At 40.6% G+C, this 19,273-nt stretch overlaps 1 protein-coding gene across 5 annotated transcripts in view; it reads right to left on the bottom strand.

Moving 5' to 3' along the window:
• The window catches only part of PIGN (phosphatidylinositol glycan anchor biosynthesis class N), a 142,312-nt gene that overhangs the window by 67,791 nt on the left and 55,248 nt on the right, over positions 1–19,273 (bottom strand). For all 5 annotated transcript variants that reach the window (XM_084618707.1, XM_084618708.1, XM_084618706.1 and 2 more), the window contains 4 exons: positions 11,375–11,415; positions 8,557–8,616; positions 5,319–5,411; positions 3,627–3,682 (listed from right to left, as the gene is read on the bottom strand). In XM_084618707.1, the coding sequence (XP_084474833.1) occupies positions 3,627–3,682; positions 5,319–5,411; positions 8,557–8,616; positions 11,375–11,415 (250 nt within the window). The remainder of the gene's footprint in view (positions 1–3,626; positions 3,683–5,318; positions 5,412–8,556; positions 8,617–11,374; positions 11,416–19,273) is intronic.

Here is a 19,273-nt window from a genome sequence, read left to right as displayed (position 1 = left end):
ACTTGGAGCAGAGCCACTACTCCTCTGGATCGAGAGGAACCAGTTGAGGTGGTTTGGGCACCTGATAAGGATGTCACTCGGGAGGCCGACCCAGACACTTTGGAGGGGTTATATCTCCTGGCTGGCCTGGGAATGCTGGGAAATCCCCAGGGGGGCCTGGAATCTGTTGCAGAGGAAAGGGACGTCTGGGTCCTCCCAACTCTCCATGCTGCCACCACAACTCTCACCAGGAAAAGCAGCATAAAGGAAAAAGAAGAAGAACAGGAAGAACATCCCCCCCCCCCCGCATATTTGTTAAATTATAAATATCTATGGGATTTCCACTTACATTGATCGAAACTCAAAAACCAAAACAGATACAAAACACTTATCTATCATGAAATCAACAGCATTTATATCTTCCTAACGGTACATTCAGCAATAATGTAAGATAAAAGTATCATAATACAGAACTGGACAGGTCCTTCTGGAAAAAAAACAGGAAACAAAGGAAATATCCTCATGGCAGATTCAGACCGAAATAAAAACCTGAATGCCCCTACATCCCATATGGCATTTTTGTTCCACATGGATTGACAAATACTTTGATAACAAAATTGTCATTTCTAATCAGAGTTTTGATTAAAACTTTTTAATAGGCTTTTGAGACTATTTGACTGGGGTCTGAGAGCTTAAAGATCCTGAATCTTTCCCTTTGAGGAAGCTGTGGTATAAAATACCACAGCAAATAATCTCTGTCCACAAAGACAGGAATCTTATTTAGCAAATTTAATCTACAACACAAAAAGAGATATTTAAAGCTCTTAGGATTTTACAGACTCCAGTTAAGCCAGTCTCATTTCCTGAAGGAAAGGCAGCTGCTCCAAATGATAAAATGTTTTTGGAGCACTCCAAGAACTGAATACAGAACTAATTATTACTGAAGACAAACTCATGGGCCTAATTCAAGACTGAAATCCTTTCGGGAAGAAAGTAGCTTGAACTGAGTGTACAGTCAGACTAGCCCCAATGCAGATTATTGTCAGAAGCACAAACAACCTACAGTAACTCCTCGCTTACCGTTGTAGTTATGTTCCTGAAAAATGCTACTTTAAGTGAAACGATGTTAAGCTAATCCAATTTCCCCATAAGAATTAATGTAAATGGGGGGAGGGGGGGATAGGTTCCAGGGAAATTTTTTTAGATAGACAGATAGGCAGACAGATAGACAGACACAGTATAAGTTTTAAACAAACAAGTTAATACTGTACACAGCAATGATGATTGTGAAGTTTGGTTGAGGTGGTGGAGTCAGAGGGTGGGATATTTCCAGGGAATGCCTTGCTCCTAAATGATGAACTAGCACTTGGCTGAGCCCTCAAGGGTTAACACATTGTTGTTAATGTAACCTCACACTCTCTACAAGGAAGCACAAATGGAGGGAGGAGACTCAGTAGACGCATGGCAGTGGCTGCAAACATTTCCTGTGGAAACCGAACATGATGATGAACCCACGCTATCCCACTGAAGCACACCACTCCCTCCACTTTCCAAAGTGCCGGGGCGGGAGGGTGCGGCTGTGTGTGTGTGTGTGTGTGTGTGTGTGTGTGTGTGAAAGTGCCGGGGCGGGAGGGTGCGGCTGTGTGTGTGTGTGTGTGTGTGTGTGTGTGTGTGTGTGTGTGTGTGTGTGTGAGAGAGAGAGAGAGAGAGAGAGAGAGAGAGACACACACAGACATGCATTGCCCCTTTAAGTATGCTGACCCCACTCTAAATACACTGCCTTTTTAAGTAGATCAGCCAGTTGAGACAGCAGCTGCTGTCGGCAAGCTCTTGCCATCCTGAGCCTCCCTGTCATGTCCCCCCTGCTCTGTGGAGATGAGGTACAGGAGCAGGGTGAGGGGGACACCCTGACTTCAGTACTCCTCTTCCCCCCAACCTCCTGCACAGCAAGCAGGAGGCTCCCAGGAGCAACTCCAACAGGGTTTAAAAGAGAAATATTAAATAAATATATTCATGGATAAATTCATGGAAGTTAAATCCATTAATGGCTATTAGCCAGGATGGGCAAGGAATGGTGTCCCTAGCCTCTGTTTGTCAGAGAGTGGAGATGGATGGCAGGAGAGAGATCACTTGATCATTATCTGTTAGGTTCACTCCCTCTGGGGCACCTGGCATTGGCCACTGTTGGTAGATAGTAGACTGTTGGTAGACAGGATACTGGGCTAGATGGACCTTTGGTCTGACCCAGTATGGCCATTCTTATGTTCAAAGCAGGAGCAGCACACGGCAGTGGGAGGAGGGACAGCTCAACTGCCCGGCAATTGATAGCCTGCTGGGCAGCTGCTGCACAGCGAACTTAGGGGAGCTGATGGGGGGCTGCTGGCCCACCCTGGTTCCAAGCCCCCACCAGCTAGCTGCAACGGGCTGCTTTTCCTGCAAGCAGGTTTTGAGGAAGCGGGGCATAACTGTTGTGTACTGCAGGTCCCCTTCTATGTATGGCCCAAAGTCTAATACATCCACACAATGGGCAAATTCCCTCTTAGTTCAGTTGCGACATACATACACCCAACTGTCATAAGAAAAGGAGCATATCATATCTCACTATCTTTTACCTATAAAAGCCAAAATTCCACTCCACTTCAGTGGAATTACCAGATATCTTCTAATCAAATGAAATTTCCACTCAATTTATGTCTGCATACCTGTGCATTGTCAATGGAATGTTGGGAGATTGTTAGCATTAATAATTTAAGAATGAGACTTTCTTAGTTTTAATAATTTCAGAATGATATATTTTGTGCATGAATTTTGTCTGTTTTAAAAACTTTTAAAACTCTGCCAATCCGAATCCAATTTTCATGAGACAGGTGTGCCTTTTAAATTTAAAATTTCCCAATACCTTTCGCTGAGGCTGAACAGCTGTTTAAAAGAACCCCACAAATATTTATTCTTAGCAGGAAATCTTCATTTTCCTCTACTCATTCCATGCTTAAAAATGGCTCAATCACTTCTGATTAAACTTCCCCGGGGGGGGGGGGGGGAGCAGGGAAAGGGATAGAGGAGAGGACTGCTCCCTGAGATTCACCCCAAATTTCATTCAAGACCATTATTAGTAACTGAAATTCACTTTTGTAATGGAAATGTTCAAGCAACTGTATTTGAAGATACACTACAATCGAGGTATAGGGATGTTTTGTTCATAAAAGGGAGCAAACCTAGAAAAAAAACCATACATTTTGTACACTCCTGCAATCCTAAGAATGTCTCTAATCTATTATTTAATACTCAACCATACCATAGAATGAAAAAGTTATCTTAATGTATGTGCTTGGATTGAAAATATATGTTAAAATCTGATGTTATTTTAAGTATGATTAAAAGTTATGTCTTTAAATTCTTCCAAAATATAAATTCTAAGGAAAAACTCCACTCTCATAAGCATGCACAGCTCTCATTCATATCTGAGGGCAAGATTTGGGATACCATTCTCACAGTATATTTGAAAGAGAGACTGCATCTCTGTGCATTAGTGCTTGTCTGTTATCCCATAAATACTTATCAAATACTTATCACTGAAATACTTATCAAAGTGAAAAATAAAATAATTTTTATTCAGGTAAAATATAAAAAATTTAAAATGCACTTACTGAAAAGGTACAAATAGAAATGATAATGTAGTTTCCTTCTTCTGAGTCATCTTAATCTGCAAACAAATTATGAAAGCAATGAACATAAAAGCCGTAACTAGAAATTAATGTTTAGGTTGATATATGAAAGGTTCTTAATGCTGTAAAAAAGCAACAACGGTCAAATTTTTACCACAATGGATGGGGTTTTGGGTTTTCTACTCTTGTAAATAGTTAAGAGTTCCTTACAACTCCTTGCACAGTGCTGAAAGAGTACCCCTAAAGATTCAATTGAAAAGCAAATGTGAGCCACCTACCAGAAATTCTCACAGTAGGACTTCCACAATGTACAAGGTGAGAAAAAATAATCAGTGTTTACTGGGTGGCTCCACTTTGAGCAGAGTCAAAGCTAAACACAATCAAGGAATAAAATCAATGATTTGATCATACCCAAGCATCGGTGTTGACTCCAACAGACAAGAACTAATGCACCGCTGTAAAGATGTGAAATGATGCTATTGGACTTCTCAAACTGGATGTGCACAAAAATGGAAGGCTCGGATGCAATCGTAGTCATTCAGCCTGGAAGACCTTGAAAATATCTTTCAGGCTTCCTGCACCAGTTTGACCTGGGGCCTAATGGATGCATACAAGATGCAAGGGAATTTCTAGTATACTGCTCCCAGGATCTGACAGCTTCAAGCAACAATCTCCAACATATCTCACATCCATTCAAGACAAAATCTTCCCCAGGAAATACAAGTAGTGGTCAGGTCTGTCCATCACAGGAAACTTACGGTCAATGGACCCACTTGGCATCTCTTTAAGCTGCTGAGCTACTTCCCATTATTTTTGAATTATCTTATTTTTCCTTCAAACACACACAATCTATGCCCCTAAAAGACTTCAAAAATAAGCTAGCAAGCAGGAAATTTATCACTAGAAAAAGACAGGATAAGAGTTACTCAAAGCCAAGAACCAGGAACAACTTTGGGGGGGGGTAGATAAGAACACCCTATTAACTAAAGAGGCGAATGTACCTGCAAAAAAGTTGACAAACACCATAAATACTATAGAAATAATGGTGTTGTGGAAAAAAAGAAAAAGACTGGTTGAAACACTTACTGGTCATTATGCTTCATGAGCAGACAGGTACTTATTACCTTCTGATTAAGTTGTTTATTGGCCCTGAACTTTGAGCTTGGAATGTTCCAACCCCAGTTGCATAGAAAACAGATTCCCCACTCATGATCGATAGCAACCTCCTTATCTTTTCAGATATCACAATTAAATTTAGGGTCAATTTCTGCCCTCACATAAGTAAGCACTGCTCTCATTAACTTCAACTTGAGCTGCATACACACACCCAAGGTCCAGCTGGACTCTTAGAAATTAAATTCTCTACACCAGTATAATGCACAATAATCATTACTGAACTTCATTTATGCTCAGGACAATAAAAAGAATAAATTATTCAAAAAAGTTAAAGTTTTTCTTAAATTTAAAGAAGAAATTTCCAATCTCACATAGATCTGCTTTTTATCTATTTCATATCATATAGTATGTACATGTGATTTCCCTTTACTCTGACTTCCAATATGCCATCATCAAAATGTTATCTTAGATGTGTATACTATACTGTAGTACCTTTTAAACAGAGTGGCATGAAATATTTTTCATTTCAAATTTTTTCTTGAATGTTAATTTACTTACCTTAAACTGCTCAAGAATCTGAACAGCATTTGTAAACATGCTCTCAGCTTTGAAATGAGCACTATTATTCAAATAGTCCAAAGGCAGAATTCCCTGCAAACATTAAACATGAATTAACACGATTCATATTTGGTCAAATAATCCAAAACTAGACAAAACAAAGTAAAACGAGTTACAATTACTCAAATATCTATTGCTATAAACGACAACAAATACTCTTCTTATAATTATTCCTCTGTATCAGACCTAATCAATATAAGAAGTATAGTATAAGATCTATCTTTCTCAAACCTCACAGAAAAAAAATTCTGAACAGAAGAACATATTTTATATTATGTAATTTTTATGCAACAAATTAACAAGCCAATAAAGGCTGAAGAAGTGAAGCTTAAAAGTAACTAAAGACAAAGGATGATCTTTTGGCAGAGAACTGTGATGCAGAAGATCTCGGGGACAATCCTGCTTCCAATCAAGTCAAAGAAAGCTTTCACCAACTTCCTTGATTTTAGGATTGAGCCTGGTTGGCCACATATTTGAAGTGGAACATCAAGTAAGTCACTTAACCTCTGTGTCTCAATTTCTCCATTTGTAAAATAAGACAGCACTTGCACAGAGATCGTCTTTCAAACATCTCTGAGCACTTTACAAAGATGCATAGATATATCATAGAATATCTGAGTTGGAAGGGACCTCTGGAGGTCATCTAGTCCAACCCCCTGCCCAGAGCAGGACCAATCCCCAACTAAATCATCCCAGCCAGGGCTTTGTCAAGCCTGACCTTAAAAACTTCGAAGGAAGGGGATTCCACCACCTCCCTAGGTAACGCATTCCAGTGTTTCACCACCCTCCTAGAGAAAAAGTTTTCTTAATATCCAACCTAAATCTCTCCCACTGCAACTTGAGACCATTACTCCTTGTCCTGTCATCTGCTATCACTGAGAATAGTCTAGATCCATCCTCTTTGGATCCATCTTTCAGGTAGTTAAAAGCAGCTATCAAATCCCCCCTCATTCTTCTCTTCCGTAGACTAAACAATCCCAGTTCCCTCAGCCTCTCCTCATAAGTCATGTGTTCCAGACCCCTAATCATTTTTGTTGCCCTTCGCTGGACTCTCTCCAATTTTTCCACATCCTTCTTGTAGTGTGGGGCCCAAAACTGGACACAGTACTCCAGATGAGGCCTCACCAATGTCGAATAGAGGGGATCGATCACGTCCCTCGATCTGCTGGCAATGCCCCTACTTATACACCCCAAAATGCCATTGGCCTTCTTGGCAACAAAGCCACACTGTTGACTCATATCCAGCTTCTCGTCCACTGTCACCCCTAGGTCCTTCTCTGCAGAACTGCTGCCTAGCCATTCGGTCCCTAGTCTGTAGCGGTGCATTGGATTCTTCCGTCCTAAGTGCAGGACTCTGCACTTGTCCTTGGTGAACCTCATCAGATTTCTTTTGGCCCAATCCTCCAATTTGTCTAGGTACCTCTGTATCCTATCCCTACCCTCCAGCGTATCTATCACTCCTCCCAGTTTAGTGTCATCCGCAAACTTGCTGAGGGTGCAATCCACACCATCCTCCAGATCATTAATGAAGATATTGAACAAAACCGGCCCCAGGACCAACCCTTGGGGCACTCCGCTAGATACCAGCTGCCAACTAGACATATCATTATCTCTATTTTACAATTTGGGAAAGTGACATACAAAAAAGATTCCTCCCCCCCCTTTTTAAGCCCTATGTTCAATGTATATATTTAACAGTAAATACGTTGTGTGTTTTTGCATCTTCATATGAAATCTCTCCAAAAGACAAAAGTCCAACTTTTAACTAGTGAGCAGAACCTTTTGTTACACTAATATGAAGTAAGTATTTTTTGAATTATTACAAGTTCTGGGCCCATTAATATTCTCTCTTTGTTCTTCTCCTTTCTTAATCAATCCATGTACCGTCTACACTATGTTTTCAAAATGTATCTGTTTCCCGCTAAAGGTTCAGATTCTTTCCTGTGCCAAGATCAACTTAGTGCAAGAGAATGGAGCCAGGCTGGAAGGGAACTGTTATTGCTCCCTAAAGGCTTGTCTACACAAGGAAATTCACCAGCATAGCTTATTTTTGTAGAATAAAGTCATTTTTATTCCCACACAGAGTGTTCACCTGGAGGAGGAAGGGGAACATAGCTACTGCGGAATAGTTATTCCAGTATACCTATGCGGTCAATTTCCCCATGTAGAAAGCCCTAATTCTCAGCCTTGTGACTCTCCAGCCCCAGCCACAGCATAAGTTAAAGAATCCCATATGAATGTGCTTTCTAACCTACAACATCAGCTGGCAATGGTCTTCAGAGATGTTCCAGTGACACCCTCTACTTGGGTTTAGAGGAAGAGTGGCATAGGAACTGATTAAGCTAGCTTTACACCAACAAAAAACTCTCCCAGCACTAGGGAGAGTATCAGCTGACCACATATGGAAATGGACCAGAAGACAGAATCTGTCCAAAGTCTCCAGAAAAGTTTTTTTCGTTTTTTTTTAAATATACATATTTGCTTTTTTCCCCTCTTAACTTTTGTTATGTACTGTATACGCATATGTGAGGTAAGCAATATAAAAGCAAATTAAAGCTTTAGTTGTTAATTAGGGCTAAATAAAGAAAGTTTGTTCTGTTATATGAGACAGCCACTGACCGACAGCAATAAGGAATACAAATAGATAAATTGAAAGGTTAAAAAAGGAGATCTATCCCAAATAAGAAATCAAATAATCAACTAACCTAATGAAATAAAATATCATCTCAAAATATCTTAGTAAACTAACTAATTAGATTAAAAATAACATTAAACTTCAGGAACTTTTTTTTTTTTAGTTTCAGCTCTTACAATTAAAAATAAAGAAAAAGAACGATAGCTCATACCCTATTGTTTCTTTACAGAAAATTAACAGAGTATTTGCATGGTTTAAGTAAAAAGGTGGCTATTTAATACTTTCAGAATTACAAGTTACAATGGATCAACTACTTTCATCATTTAAAATATGTTACACATTACAAAATAATATTTAAAAGGCAAATTGTACCTGCTTAGGCCTTAATGCTGCCATTCTTATGCTTAATTTTTCATCCTTGACTAGTCCCCATTAACTATGGCAAAAGTTTGCAAAATTATCTTTTTTTCCCCATCTTCCCCCTCCCCCCCCCCAAACATGCAGCCTTTTTTAAAGTAAAACTCATGTTTTTGTATTTCTTACCACAGAATTAAGGGGAAAAGGAACACCAATAAGGGAAGCCATCAGCGGCGCTATATCAGCCTGTGAAAACAAAAATGTTCTCAGTTGAGCATGCTTTAAAATGTTTAAAGTGTTCATAAATTTAGATTAATTTTAAGAATATACCTGTCTTTTGAAATGTGAATAGTATCATATCTGTTAGAATCTATCACAGCATTAAAGCACTCCAGCAAAGTAATATTTTTCAATGTTTAAAATAATGCTCTTGATTCTGAATGGAATTTGAGTTTTCAGATAGAGTTTTAATGTTTTATCAAATTAAACCCATTTGATAATTCAACAGATTTATTAAAATTTCACATTTAAAAAATAAATTCACTTTTAAAAGTGCATTAAAAACCCTACCTTTTTTTTTAAATTCAAAATTCAATATCTTCTTCACTGTGTTTTATTAGAGAATTTTATCTTTTTTTTTTCCATTATTTTCATCAAGGTAAGAATTATTTTCTTCATACTTTTTTTAAAGTGGCACACTAAGTATAATATATATAAAAAGCAATTCTTAATCCCTTGTTATTAGAATGTCAGCCATTGACCAACTTTTACTATGTAGACTAGGTTCCGATACCCTTAGTCATGTTGAGTTCCCTCTTATTCCATCATCTGGATCTTAGTCAGAGGTGAAAGTAAGCCGGTGAACCGTATTGGGGCGGCCCAGTTTCCCCAGGGGGCAATTTAAAGGGCCTGGGGCTCCCAGCAGTGGCCTTGGTGCTGGAGCCCTGGGGTAGCGGCTGCGGGTCTCCGGCGGCTATTTAAAGGGATGGGGCTCCCCTGTGTCTATTGCCCTGGCCCTTTAAATAGCCGTCGGAGCCCCACCGCTACTCCAGGGCTCCGGGGGCTATTTAAAGGACCGGGACAGTAGAAGCAGGGGAGCCGCAGGCCCTTTAAATAGCCCCCAGAGCCCTGGGGTAGCGGGGACTCCAGGGGCTATTTAAAGGGCGGGGCTCCAGCTGCCTCTGCCGCCCCGGTCCTTTAAATAGCCGCTGGAGCCCCGCTGCTTCCCCAGGGCTCCAGCGGCTAATTAAAGGACCAGGGCAGTAGAAGCAGGGGAGCTCTGGGCCCTTTAAATAGCCTCTGGAGGCCCAGGCTGCTGCTGCTGCTACCCCGGTGGGGGAGGGAGGGGGGAGGAGGAGGAGCAGAAGGAGGGGGGGCACTTACTTTACAGGGTGGGCTGGGGCTGGCTCTGACCCCCTCAGCCCCACCCCTTCCACCCTAGGCCCCGCGCCTTCAACTAGACTTATTTTCACCCCGATCTTAGTATTTTTATCATTTCTATTTTCCTTAACATAAAAAGACTAGAAATCAATTTCCTTAGCTACACTGTGTAAATCTGGAGTAACTCCACTGAAATAAATGGAGTTACTTCAGATTTACCTACGCACCAGAAGAGAATCTGAGTCACTACTTGTAGAAGGCAAAACACTCAAAGTCATATTGTACCATTGATTTTTAAGCAAAACACCTCACTGGAATTTCTAGTAAGGAGTTCTGCTTAAAATGAATACACAGCAAACGATAACATATTATTTGCCACAGACAAAACTAACTTTGTTTCCAAGTCAATTATCAAGTACACATTGAAACTGAGGACTCCTTTCTACACTTATGTGGAAAGAAGATTTCACAATGCTTACAGACCTAAAGACTTGTATTCCTTTTCAAAAGTGCTTGCCATGGCCCTGCTTTCAGTAGTTTCTACTCTAAACCCTCTTTTTTTTGGTTGCTCATAACTTTCTAAAACTTTCACCTTCTAGGCTGAGTTTCCCAACCTTGGCCCCTTTCCTGAAGGTGATTTATTTTAGTTGAAGCAAAGCTGTTGCTGAGTTCCCGAAAAGTTAAACAAATAAATAAATAAAAATAACTCTTCACTGTGGTTTTTTTTCCATTACAACGAATTTCTTGCTATATCATTTATTCGCTATATTGCCAAAACAGCTGGGGACAGAGTAATAAAATTCATCACGAAAACAGACCTCACTGAGAAATGCCTTTCAGTACTCCAGTGAAAAGTGGTTTTGATTGGACCAAGATAGCAGCATTTGAAAATTACATGCAGCACAGGCACTGAAACGTGCAGTTTTTGAAGGCCACACTGCACAGTCAGGCATGGCAAACTTCTTTGTATGGTGCAGATGATCATGGGCTGAGGCAATTACCACATAACACCTTGCTTCAGTCTCTGAGCATCTTTGTAAGGTGGGCAAGGAATGAGCTACAGGCTCAGCTCCAGCAGAACCTGCAAGGTTCACAACGGTTGGGGAGGACTGCCATGCACTTCTTAAGAACCCCTTTCTAAAGCCCTTAGACGTTATGCAAATTCTATATGAGTAGAGGAGAGGGATTCCATATCACAGACCTTTTAAGGTGCATGAGACAGGGCATTCAAGTGCTATGGAATTTACATAAATTATTGCCAATGTTTTTAAAGTTTGCCTGTGTCAGTATAATCACACAGGTCTTGTACTCTTTCGAAAAGAGTATGATGTGATCGTGTCCTTAAAAACTGCATTGTAATACATACAGAGAAAGGGAAAGTTGCACATAATGGTTGCACTAATTGATGCAGATGACAGCTGTGAGTGTCTGAGGGTGGAATTTTTCCCAGACATGTAGTTTCTGAGGGCAGTGGCCTATGTCATTTAAGTGGCAAACTCTGGAAAAATATTATGTTAGCACAATCGCTCATTCTTTCATAAATTCCTTTATAAATCTGGTGTGGGAGATTACATCAATTCAAAGAGGAAAGTTAATGAGCTTTTGAGTAGGATACATTTAGTACCTGGTTGACATCCAGCCTCTTCCAATTCTCCAGTTTCCATTCTAAAAGCAATAACAGAGCACATGAGCAGCTGATCCAGGCAGATTTTAGAGCAGTGATACTCAGACTGAGGCTCACAAGCGGCTCTTTAATGGGTCTCCTGCAGGTCTTTGCAACACATGATATTAAAACATCGTGTGATTTAATTATTAACCAGTCTAAGTTATTAACCAATCAGGATACTTTTACTATGTTATTAACCAATTGTAGTTGATAAAGTAATAATACTTGGTCAGTCACTTTGCTGTGAGAATAATATAATTAAATATTTCTACTGTCATACTGTTTAAATATGAATATATAGTACTATAGTAAATGAAGCTATCAATTCACACGACTGTGGCTCTTTTGGGTAATGTTGATGGCTAATTTGGCTCCTGAATCACTGACATCGGTGTATCACCATTTTAGAGAAATAATTAATTTGACTCTTAATGAGTTTCCAGTATTTTATGTAAGGATTCTTTCCTCCTAAGAGAGACTTATACTTTGGCTTCAGTGCACAGGTCCAAGGGAGAGAACAGGCAGAAAGAACAAAATGAATTTCTTTCAGCTTAAATTTTCTTTCATCCATAAGGAAAAACCACTGGCTATTCTTGTGATCTTAGTCATCTGGAAGGAAATTCCCCCCTCCTCCTCAAACCTATATATCTGTATAACAGGGACAAAGATGCATAACTTCCTGAGACAACTAAAGGATTCAAAGTGAGATTTGGAAACGGGGTATCTGTATCTCACAGGCAGCTCTGAAAACATAAACCTCTAACCCCCAGAAGCTCCTCCTTAGCTCATGGGCACTGAGGGGTAGATTCAGTATTACAGGAACTCCTCATTTAATGTTATAGTTATGTTCCTGAAAAACGCGACTTTAAGCAAAATGATGTTAAGTAAATCCAATTTCCCCATAAGACTTAATGTAAACAAGTGGGTTAGGTTCCAGGGAAATTTTTTTTCACCAGACAAAAGACTATATTATATATATATACACATACACACACACACTATAAGTTTTAAATGAACAATTTAATACTGGTACACAGTGATGCTGATTGTGAAGCTTGGTTGAGGTGGAGGAGTCAGAGGGTGGGATATTTCCCAAGGAATGCCTTACTGCTAAATGATGAACGATAATTGGCTGAGCCCTCAAGGGTTAACTCTCACACTCTACAAGGCAGCAGGAAAGGAGGGAGGGCAGACAGAGACACACACCCTGTGTGTGTTTGAGAGATAGAGATGCGCATTTCCCCTTTAAATATGAAGAGTGGGGTCAGAAGTACACTGCCTTCTTAATTTGATCAGCAAGCTGAGCTAGACCACAGCTGCAGCTGATGCCTAAGGCAGCATCTCCCTCCCTCTGTGTGTCCCCCCCTGCTCTATGGAAGACGGGGTAAGCGGGGTGCAGGAGCACAGGGGAGGGGGACATCCTGACATTAGCCCCCCTCTTCTTCCCCTCCCCCCCCCCCAGCAAGCAGGAGTCTAGGGGAGCAGCTCCCAAGGCAGAGGGCAGGAGCAGCACATGGCAGTGGGGGGAGGGACAGCTGAACTGCCGGCAATTTATAGCCTACTGAACAGCTGCTGTACAGGGAACTTAGGGGAGCGGGCAGCTGATAGGGGGGCTGCCAGTCCACCCTGGTTCCAACCACCCACCAGCTAGCTGCAACGGGCTGCTCTTCCTGCAAGCAGTGGACAAAGCAGGTGGCTGCCAAATGAGTTAGAAGGGAGCATTGGAAAACTTAAATGAGCATGTTCCCTAATTGATCAGCAACGTAACAACGAAACAACGTTAACAGGGATGACTTTAAGTGAGGAGTTCCTGTATTTGTGGCAGACAGCCAGACCAGGCTCAGAAAAATCCTATTGTTTAACAGCTCAAGACATACCAAAATGCTGGTCTGGACAAAGTCAGATTTAATTATTTACTGCTAGCCAATTAAGGTGCTGACTTCATATAAAGGGCTCTTTTTCCACCTGGCCCCAAATAGCCTCCAGTCTATTGTATGTACCTTTTGCTCTTTAGAAACCAACATCAAACTGGAAGGGGGTTGGGGGCCATTTTAAAACTTAAGTTAGTAGTTTATTTTTTCATAACTGCCTCTGTTTCTAATTTTTGAATTAGTCCTCCTAGTGGTGATGTCATGAGCAGAGGAGAATAGGCAGTTTACCCATCTTTTTGCACAAGCCTTCCCACAGTAACAGAAGGAGAAGTAGGGGAAAGTGACAGGGGTTGAAAAGAGCTGCTGACTGCGACTAGCATTTTAAGCACAATGCCATGTATCCAGTCAAAGCAGGTCTCAGACAAGGTCTCAGACAGGGTGCTAAATGCCAGTGGCAGCCTCTCTTTACTAGGGAGCTGAACTTATGGTAGCAATAGGGGGAAAACCACTTTAAGTTCCCTCAGTATAGATAAAGCCTGAATAGATCAGATAATGTCCTCCATCTGCACATGCATCTTCCACTGACATAAATGGATACCACACAGAGATCAAAGGCAGAATTCTGTCTGCTACATCAGATGAGTTAGACAGAATCAGTTCACCTTCACAATATTTTCTATTTAATAAAGTTTGTAACTAATATGGTTCTTCATAAATGAAAGCGAAAATCAATCAAATTTATTACAATAATCAGAGAAGCGCTGATATAATATAATGAACAGTTCTAGCTCAGTCTGTTATTATTAAAATAAATATTAAAAATCCTAGTCATTCCCCTGTCTGGGCTTCCCGATGTCGCCTATGTACTCTATTTTCTTTAGACTATAAATTGCCTGGGGCAGCTGTATTCTGGGTCTTGTACTGTGCCAAGCTTATTCTGATTGCTTAATTCGAGTGATTAGACTCAGGGGTCTGATTATTGGTGTATGTTTTTGAGTGTATGTTTTTTCTCTGCTCTCAACTCACATACAACAGCTATATAGCTTAACAGTAAGAAACATATTTACAGTTAGTTCCCATGGTAACACATGAAGTTCATTATCAGTATTAGACATGTATTCATAGTGATATATCAAAATAAACTGAATTCATTTCCATGAGAATCTCACCTATATTTCTGTTCCCTGTTCTGTAATAGAACAATTTTGTTTACTCATAATAAGACAACAATAGTGTAGAGGAGACACAAAACTGATGGGTTGACTACTCACGCTGCAGTTCATGGAGGCTGCTCCGTTAGAAACTTTTGAAGCTATGAATGCAGTACTTTCCCAGGAAAATGCTTCCAAAAATACAACACTATTTATCTCTCTCTAATAGCTTTTTATGGCACCCATAATTAGTTAGATCCAAGAGCTGCTGGGACACTGGAGGGTACCTGCAGGACTGCCCATGGTAGGGTTGGACTCACAGGGGCACAAAAGAGAAACACCTTGAGAAAAACACCCTCCATCTAACTGCAGACCGTGCCTTTTTTTATCTTATCTGCCATTTCAAGCGGATAAAGCATGGGCTCTGTATAAGGTGCCCATAGTAATTTTCTTGCTGTTCGATAGGGCTTACTGGTGGACAGTACACAAACACTCTTACCCTGCTCTCCAAATTCCTAGCTGAGGTCTGCTGGGCAGTCAGCCACAAAGGGAATGGAGGGAAAGTAGTGTCAAAATATCAATTAAAAAAAAAAGTGGGGGCAGGAAGTTTGCTAAGGCCCATCCAATCCAAAGGCAAACCCCTCTATAATATCCCGTAGATAAGGCACAGAAACAGTGCAGAAACAGTGAGCCTGAGTTCGCTATATAAGGGGAAACTCTGGTTCCAGAAGCTTCTAGAAGAGCAGCCTCCAGAAGCTGCAATAGGCAAGAATTGGAATAGTAAAATCTGTATGCGAGAACAAAATTCTGCTCCTACTGAACTCAATGCCAAAACTCGAATTGACTTCATTGGGAGCAGGCCCTAAATCTGTGCAACATTCATTTCACCAAGGAATCAGAAAACAACTTTTCAGAAAGAAGAGAATTATATAGGAGTCATTATGATGGCTAAATGGATAATGCTATGCGTTGCACAAAGCAGACACTGATATAGGTTTCAGAGTAGCAGCCGTGTTAGTCTGTATCCACAAAAAGAACAGGAGTACTTGTGGCACCTTAGAGACTAACCAATTTATTTGAGCATAAGCTTTCGTGGGCTACAGCTCACTTCATCAGATGCACAGAATGGAACATATAGTAAGTTATATATATATATATACATATATACATATATATACACATACACACACAGAGAACATGAAAAAGTGGAGTAAGAGGCTAATTAATTAAGATGAGCTATTATCAGCAGGAGAAAAAAACTTTTGTAGTGATAATCAAGATGGCCCATTTAGACCGTTGACAAGAAGGCATGAGGATACTTAACATGGGGAAATAGATTCAGTATGTGTAATGACCCAGCCACTCCCAGTCTCTATTCAAACCCAAGTTAATGGTATCTAGTTTTCATATTACTTCAAGCTCAGCAGTTTCTTGTTGGAGTCTGTTTTTGAAGCTTTTCTGTTGCAAAATTGCCACCTTTAAATATATTACTGAGTAGCCAGAGAGGTTGAAGTGTTCTCCTACTGGTTTTTGAATGTTATGATTCCTGATGTCAGATTTGTGTCCATTTATTCTTTTGCAAAGAGACTGTCCGGTTTGTCCAATGTACATGGAAGAGGGGCATTGCTGGCACATGATGGTATATATCACATTGGTAGATGTGCAGGTGAACGAGCCCCTGATGGTGTGGCTAATGTGATTAGGCCCTATGATGGTGTCACTTGAATAAATAAGTGGACACAGTTGGCATCGGGCTTTGTTGCAAGGATAGGTTCCTGGGTTAGTGTTTTTGTTGTGTGGTGTGTGGTTGCTAGAGAGTATTTGCTTCAGGTTGGGGGGGCTGTCTGTAAGCGAGGACTGGCCTGTCTCTCAAGATCTGAGAGAGTGAGGGATCATTTTTCAGGATAGGTTGTAGATCTTTGATGATGCGCTCAAGAGGTTTTAGTTAGGGGCTGAAGGTGACAGCTAGTGGTGTTCTGTTATTTTCTTCGTTGTGCCTGTCCTGTAGTAGGTTACTTCTGGGTACTCTTCTGGCTCTGTCAAGCTGTTTTTTCACTTCAGCAGGTCAGTATTGTAGTTTTAAGAATGCTTGATAGAGATCTTGTAGGTGTTTGTCTCTGTCTGAGGGATTGGAGCAAATGCGGTTGTATCTTAGAGCTTGGCTGTAGACAATGGACCGTGTGACGTGTCCTGGATGGAAGCTGGAGGCATGTAGGTAAGTATAGCAGTCAGTCAGTTTCTGGTATAGGGTGGTGTTTATGTGACCATCGCTTATTAGCACAGTAGGGTCCAGGAAATGGACCACTTGTGTGGATTGGTGTAGGCTGAGGTTGATGGTGGGATGGAAATTGTTGAAATCATGGTGGAATTCCTCAAGGGCTTCTTTTCCATGGGTCCAGATGATGAAGATGTCAACAATGTAACGCAAGTAGAGTAGGGGCATTAGGGGACGAGAGCTGAGGAAGCGTTGCTCTAAGTCAGCCATAAAAACGTTGGCATACTGTGGGGCCATGTGGGTACCCCTAGCAGTGCCGCTGACTTGAAGGTATATATTGTCCCCAAATGTGAAATAGTTGTGGGTGAGGACAAAGTCACAAAGCTCTTTTTCTCCTGCTGATAATAGCTCATCTTAATTAATTAGCCTCTTACTCCACTTTTTCATGTTTTCTGTATGTGTGTATATATATAGATAGATATATGTATCTTCTTACTGTATGTTCCATTCTGTGCATCCGATGAAGTGGGCTGTAGCCCACGAAAGCTTATGCTCAAATAAATTTGTTAGTCTCTATGGTGCCACAAGTACTCCTGTTCTTTTTACTGATATAGGTGTGCTGTCAAACTGTATTACTGGCTTAGCAAGAATCTGATCAGCCTTTAGGGGAGGCAAAATACAGGTGAAATGACTGATAAGGAGAAGGCTGTCATCTCAGAGCAAGCAGTGTGCCTTCGAGCCATATGAGGAGAACACCAATCACTCCATACCAAATTGGATAGGGTAACTCTCTGTTGCAGCCACTGCCTCAGGTAACATCCACCCTTGATGGGGGTGATGGAACAACGAAAAACTCACTAAACCGCCAAGGAACTGTTTGCATAAACAGAGAATAAAACATTTGCAGGCATTAGAAGCAATTGTGTTGTCTCCTATGGATTCTTGTATATCTGAAAAATCCAAAAGGATTGTAAGCAGTTGCATGACATTAAGCCTGTGCATCGATGTATACGATCTTTAAAAAAAAACAAACACAAAAATATCAAAATGTTCTAAAAAAATACAAGGATTTTAGATTTTCTCATTTTCTTTATGCAACCTTCTTAAACTTTTTTGTTTTTGGAGGGTGGGAAAGAAAGCGGGCAAGAGAACTGTTAAATTCACAGAGATCTTCAGGTAAATCTTTCCTTTCACATAACATAACATAACTTTATTAAAACCACATCACTGGGTATAATAGCTTAGTGGTGTAGCAGAGATGCTTTGTATGAACTTACAGGAGAGCAGGGTTTCATTTTACACTTTTATTCTTTACTTCGCAGCCTACCAGGAGTTGCTGTGTAATGCTGTCGAAACAGAACACTGAGTCACAAGTTCTTATCACTCAACAATGATTATTTATGGCAACTAAGTAAATTAACAAAAACAAGAAGGAGTCCTTGTGGCACCTTAGAGACTAACAAATGTATTTGGGCATAAGCTTTCATGGGCTAAAACCCACTTCATCAGATGCATGGAGTGGAAAATATAGTAGAGAGGTATAAATACACAGCAGATGAAAAGATGGGAGTTGCCGTACCAAGTAGGCGGTCAGTGCTAATGAACCAATTCAATTAAGGTGGAAGTGGACTATTCTCAACAGTTGACAAGCAGGGATGGAAATCACTTTTGTAGTGCTAATGAGGCTTTTGTAGCGCTAATGTAATCAAGGTGGCCCATTTCGAAGAGTTAACAAGAAGGTGTGAGTATCAACAGGGGGAAATTAGTTTTTGTAGTGACCCATCCACTCCCAGTCTTTATTCAGGCCTAATTTGATGGTGTCCAGTTTGCAAATTATTTCCAGTTCTGCAGTTTCTCACTGGAATCTGTTTTTGAAGTTGTTTTTGTTGAAGAATTGCCACTTTTAAGTCTATTATTGAGTGTTCAGGGAGACTGAAGCGATCTCGAGAGGAGATCACCTGCCTTGAACAGTGTGAGTTTCTAGGTGGGTTTCCCATCCCAATAAGGATGCATGACATTGGAGCATTGGACATGGATGAGCAAAGAAGACCCCCCGCACAAACATTGTGAGTATCCTTCCACCAGTCGAGGGAGTTTTTCATGACCAAAGTCATCAAGACTAGTTTGTTCAAACTGTGTTTGGTTGGCGAATAAACAGTTCTATGTCACTGACTGGGATAGCCTCTTGGCACAAAAGGCAGCATTTAAAACCAGGAGAACTGGGCATGCCTCCTAGCATTTAAGTTCCCCTGAGGGGAGAAAAAAAAATAGGCACGAGGACAACAGTCCCTATCATAAAAGTATAAATAAAATCTCTTCTTTTTTTCAAATATTTTTTCCATTTTTAATTTTTTTAACATTTATAAAATTAGTACAACTAACACAAAGTAAACATTAAGAACTACCACTAAGTAACTAGTAAGAAACAAGAAAGAAAAAATACAGTTGAGGTAAGCTCAACTCCGACACTGCTGAGACTCCGTCTTAGGCTGAGGCAGTTGAGAAGGAACTGCGGGTGATTTGCCCATGTAACCTTATATAGCCACCATGCAAGGCATGAGGCTGCAGAGAATGCATGCACAGACCAAATGGATACTGCTACCTAAAATATCTGATCTGA

Source organism: Lepidochelys olivacea (assembly GCF_965140295.1).
Source record: "Lepidochelys olivacea isolate rLepOli2 genome assembly, chromosome: 2".
Lineage (NCBI taxonomy): Eukaryota > Metazoa > Chordata > Testudines > Cheloniidae > Lepidochelys > Lepidochelys olivacea.
The sequence above is the reverse complement of the archived record's forward strand: the minus strand, read 5'-3'. Positions and strand labels throughout refer to the sequence as shown.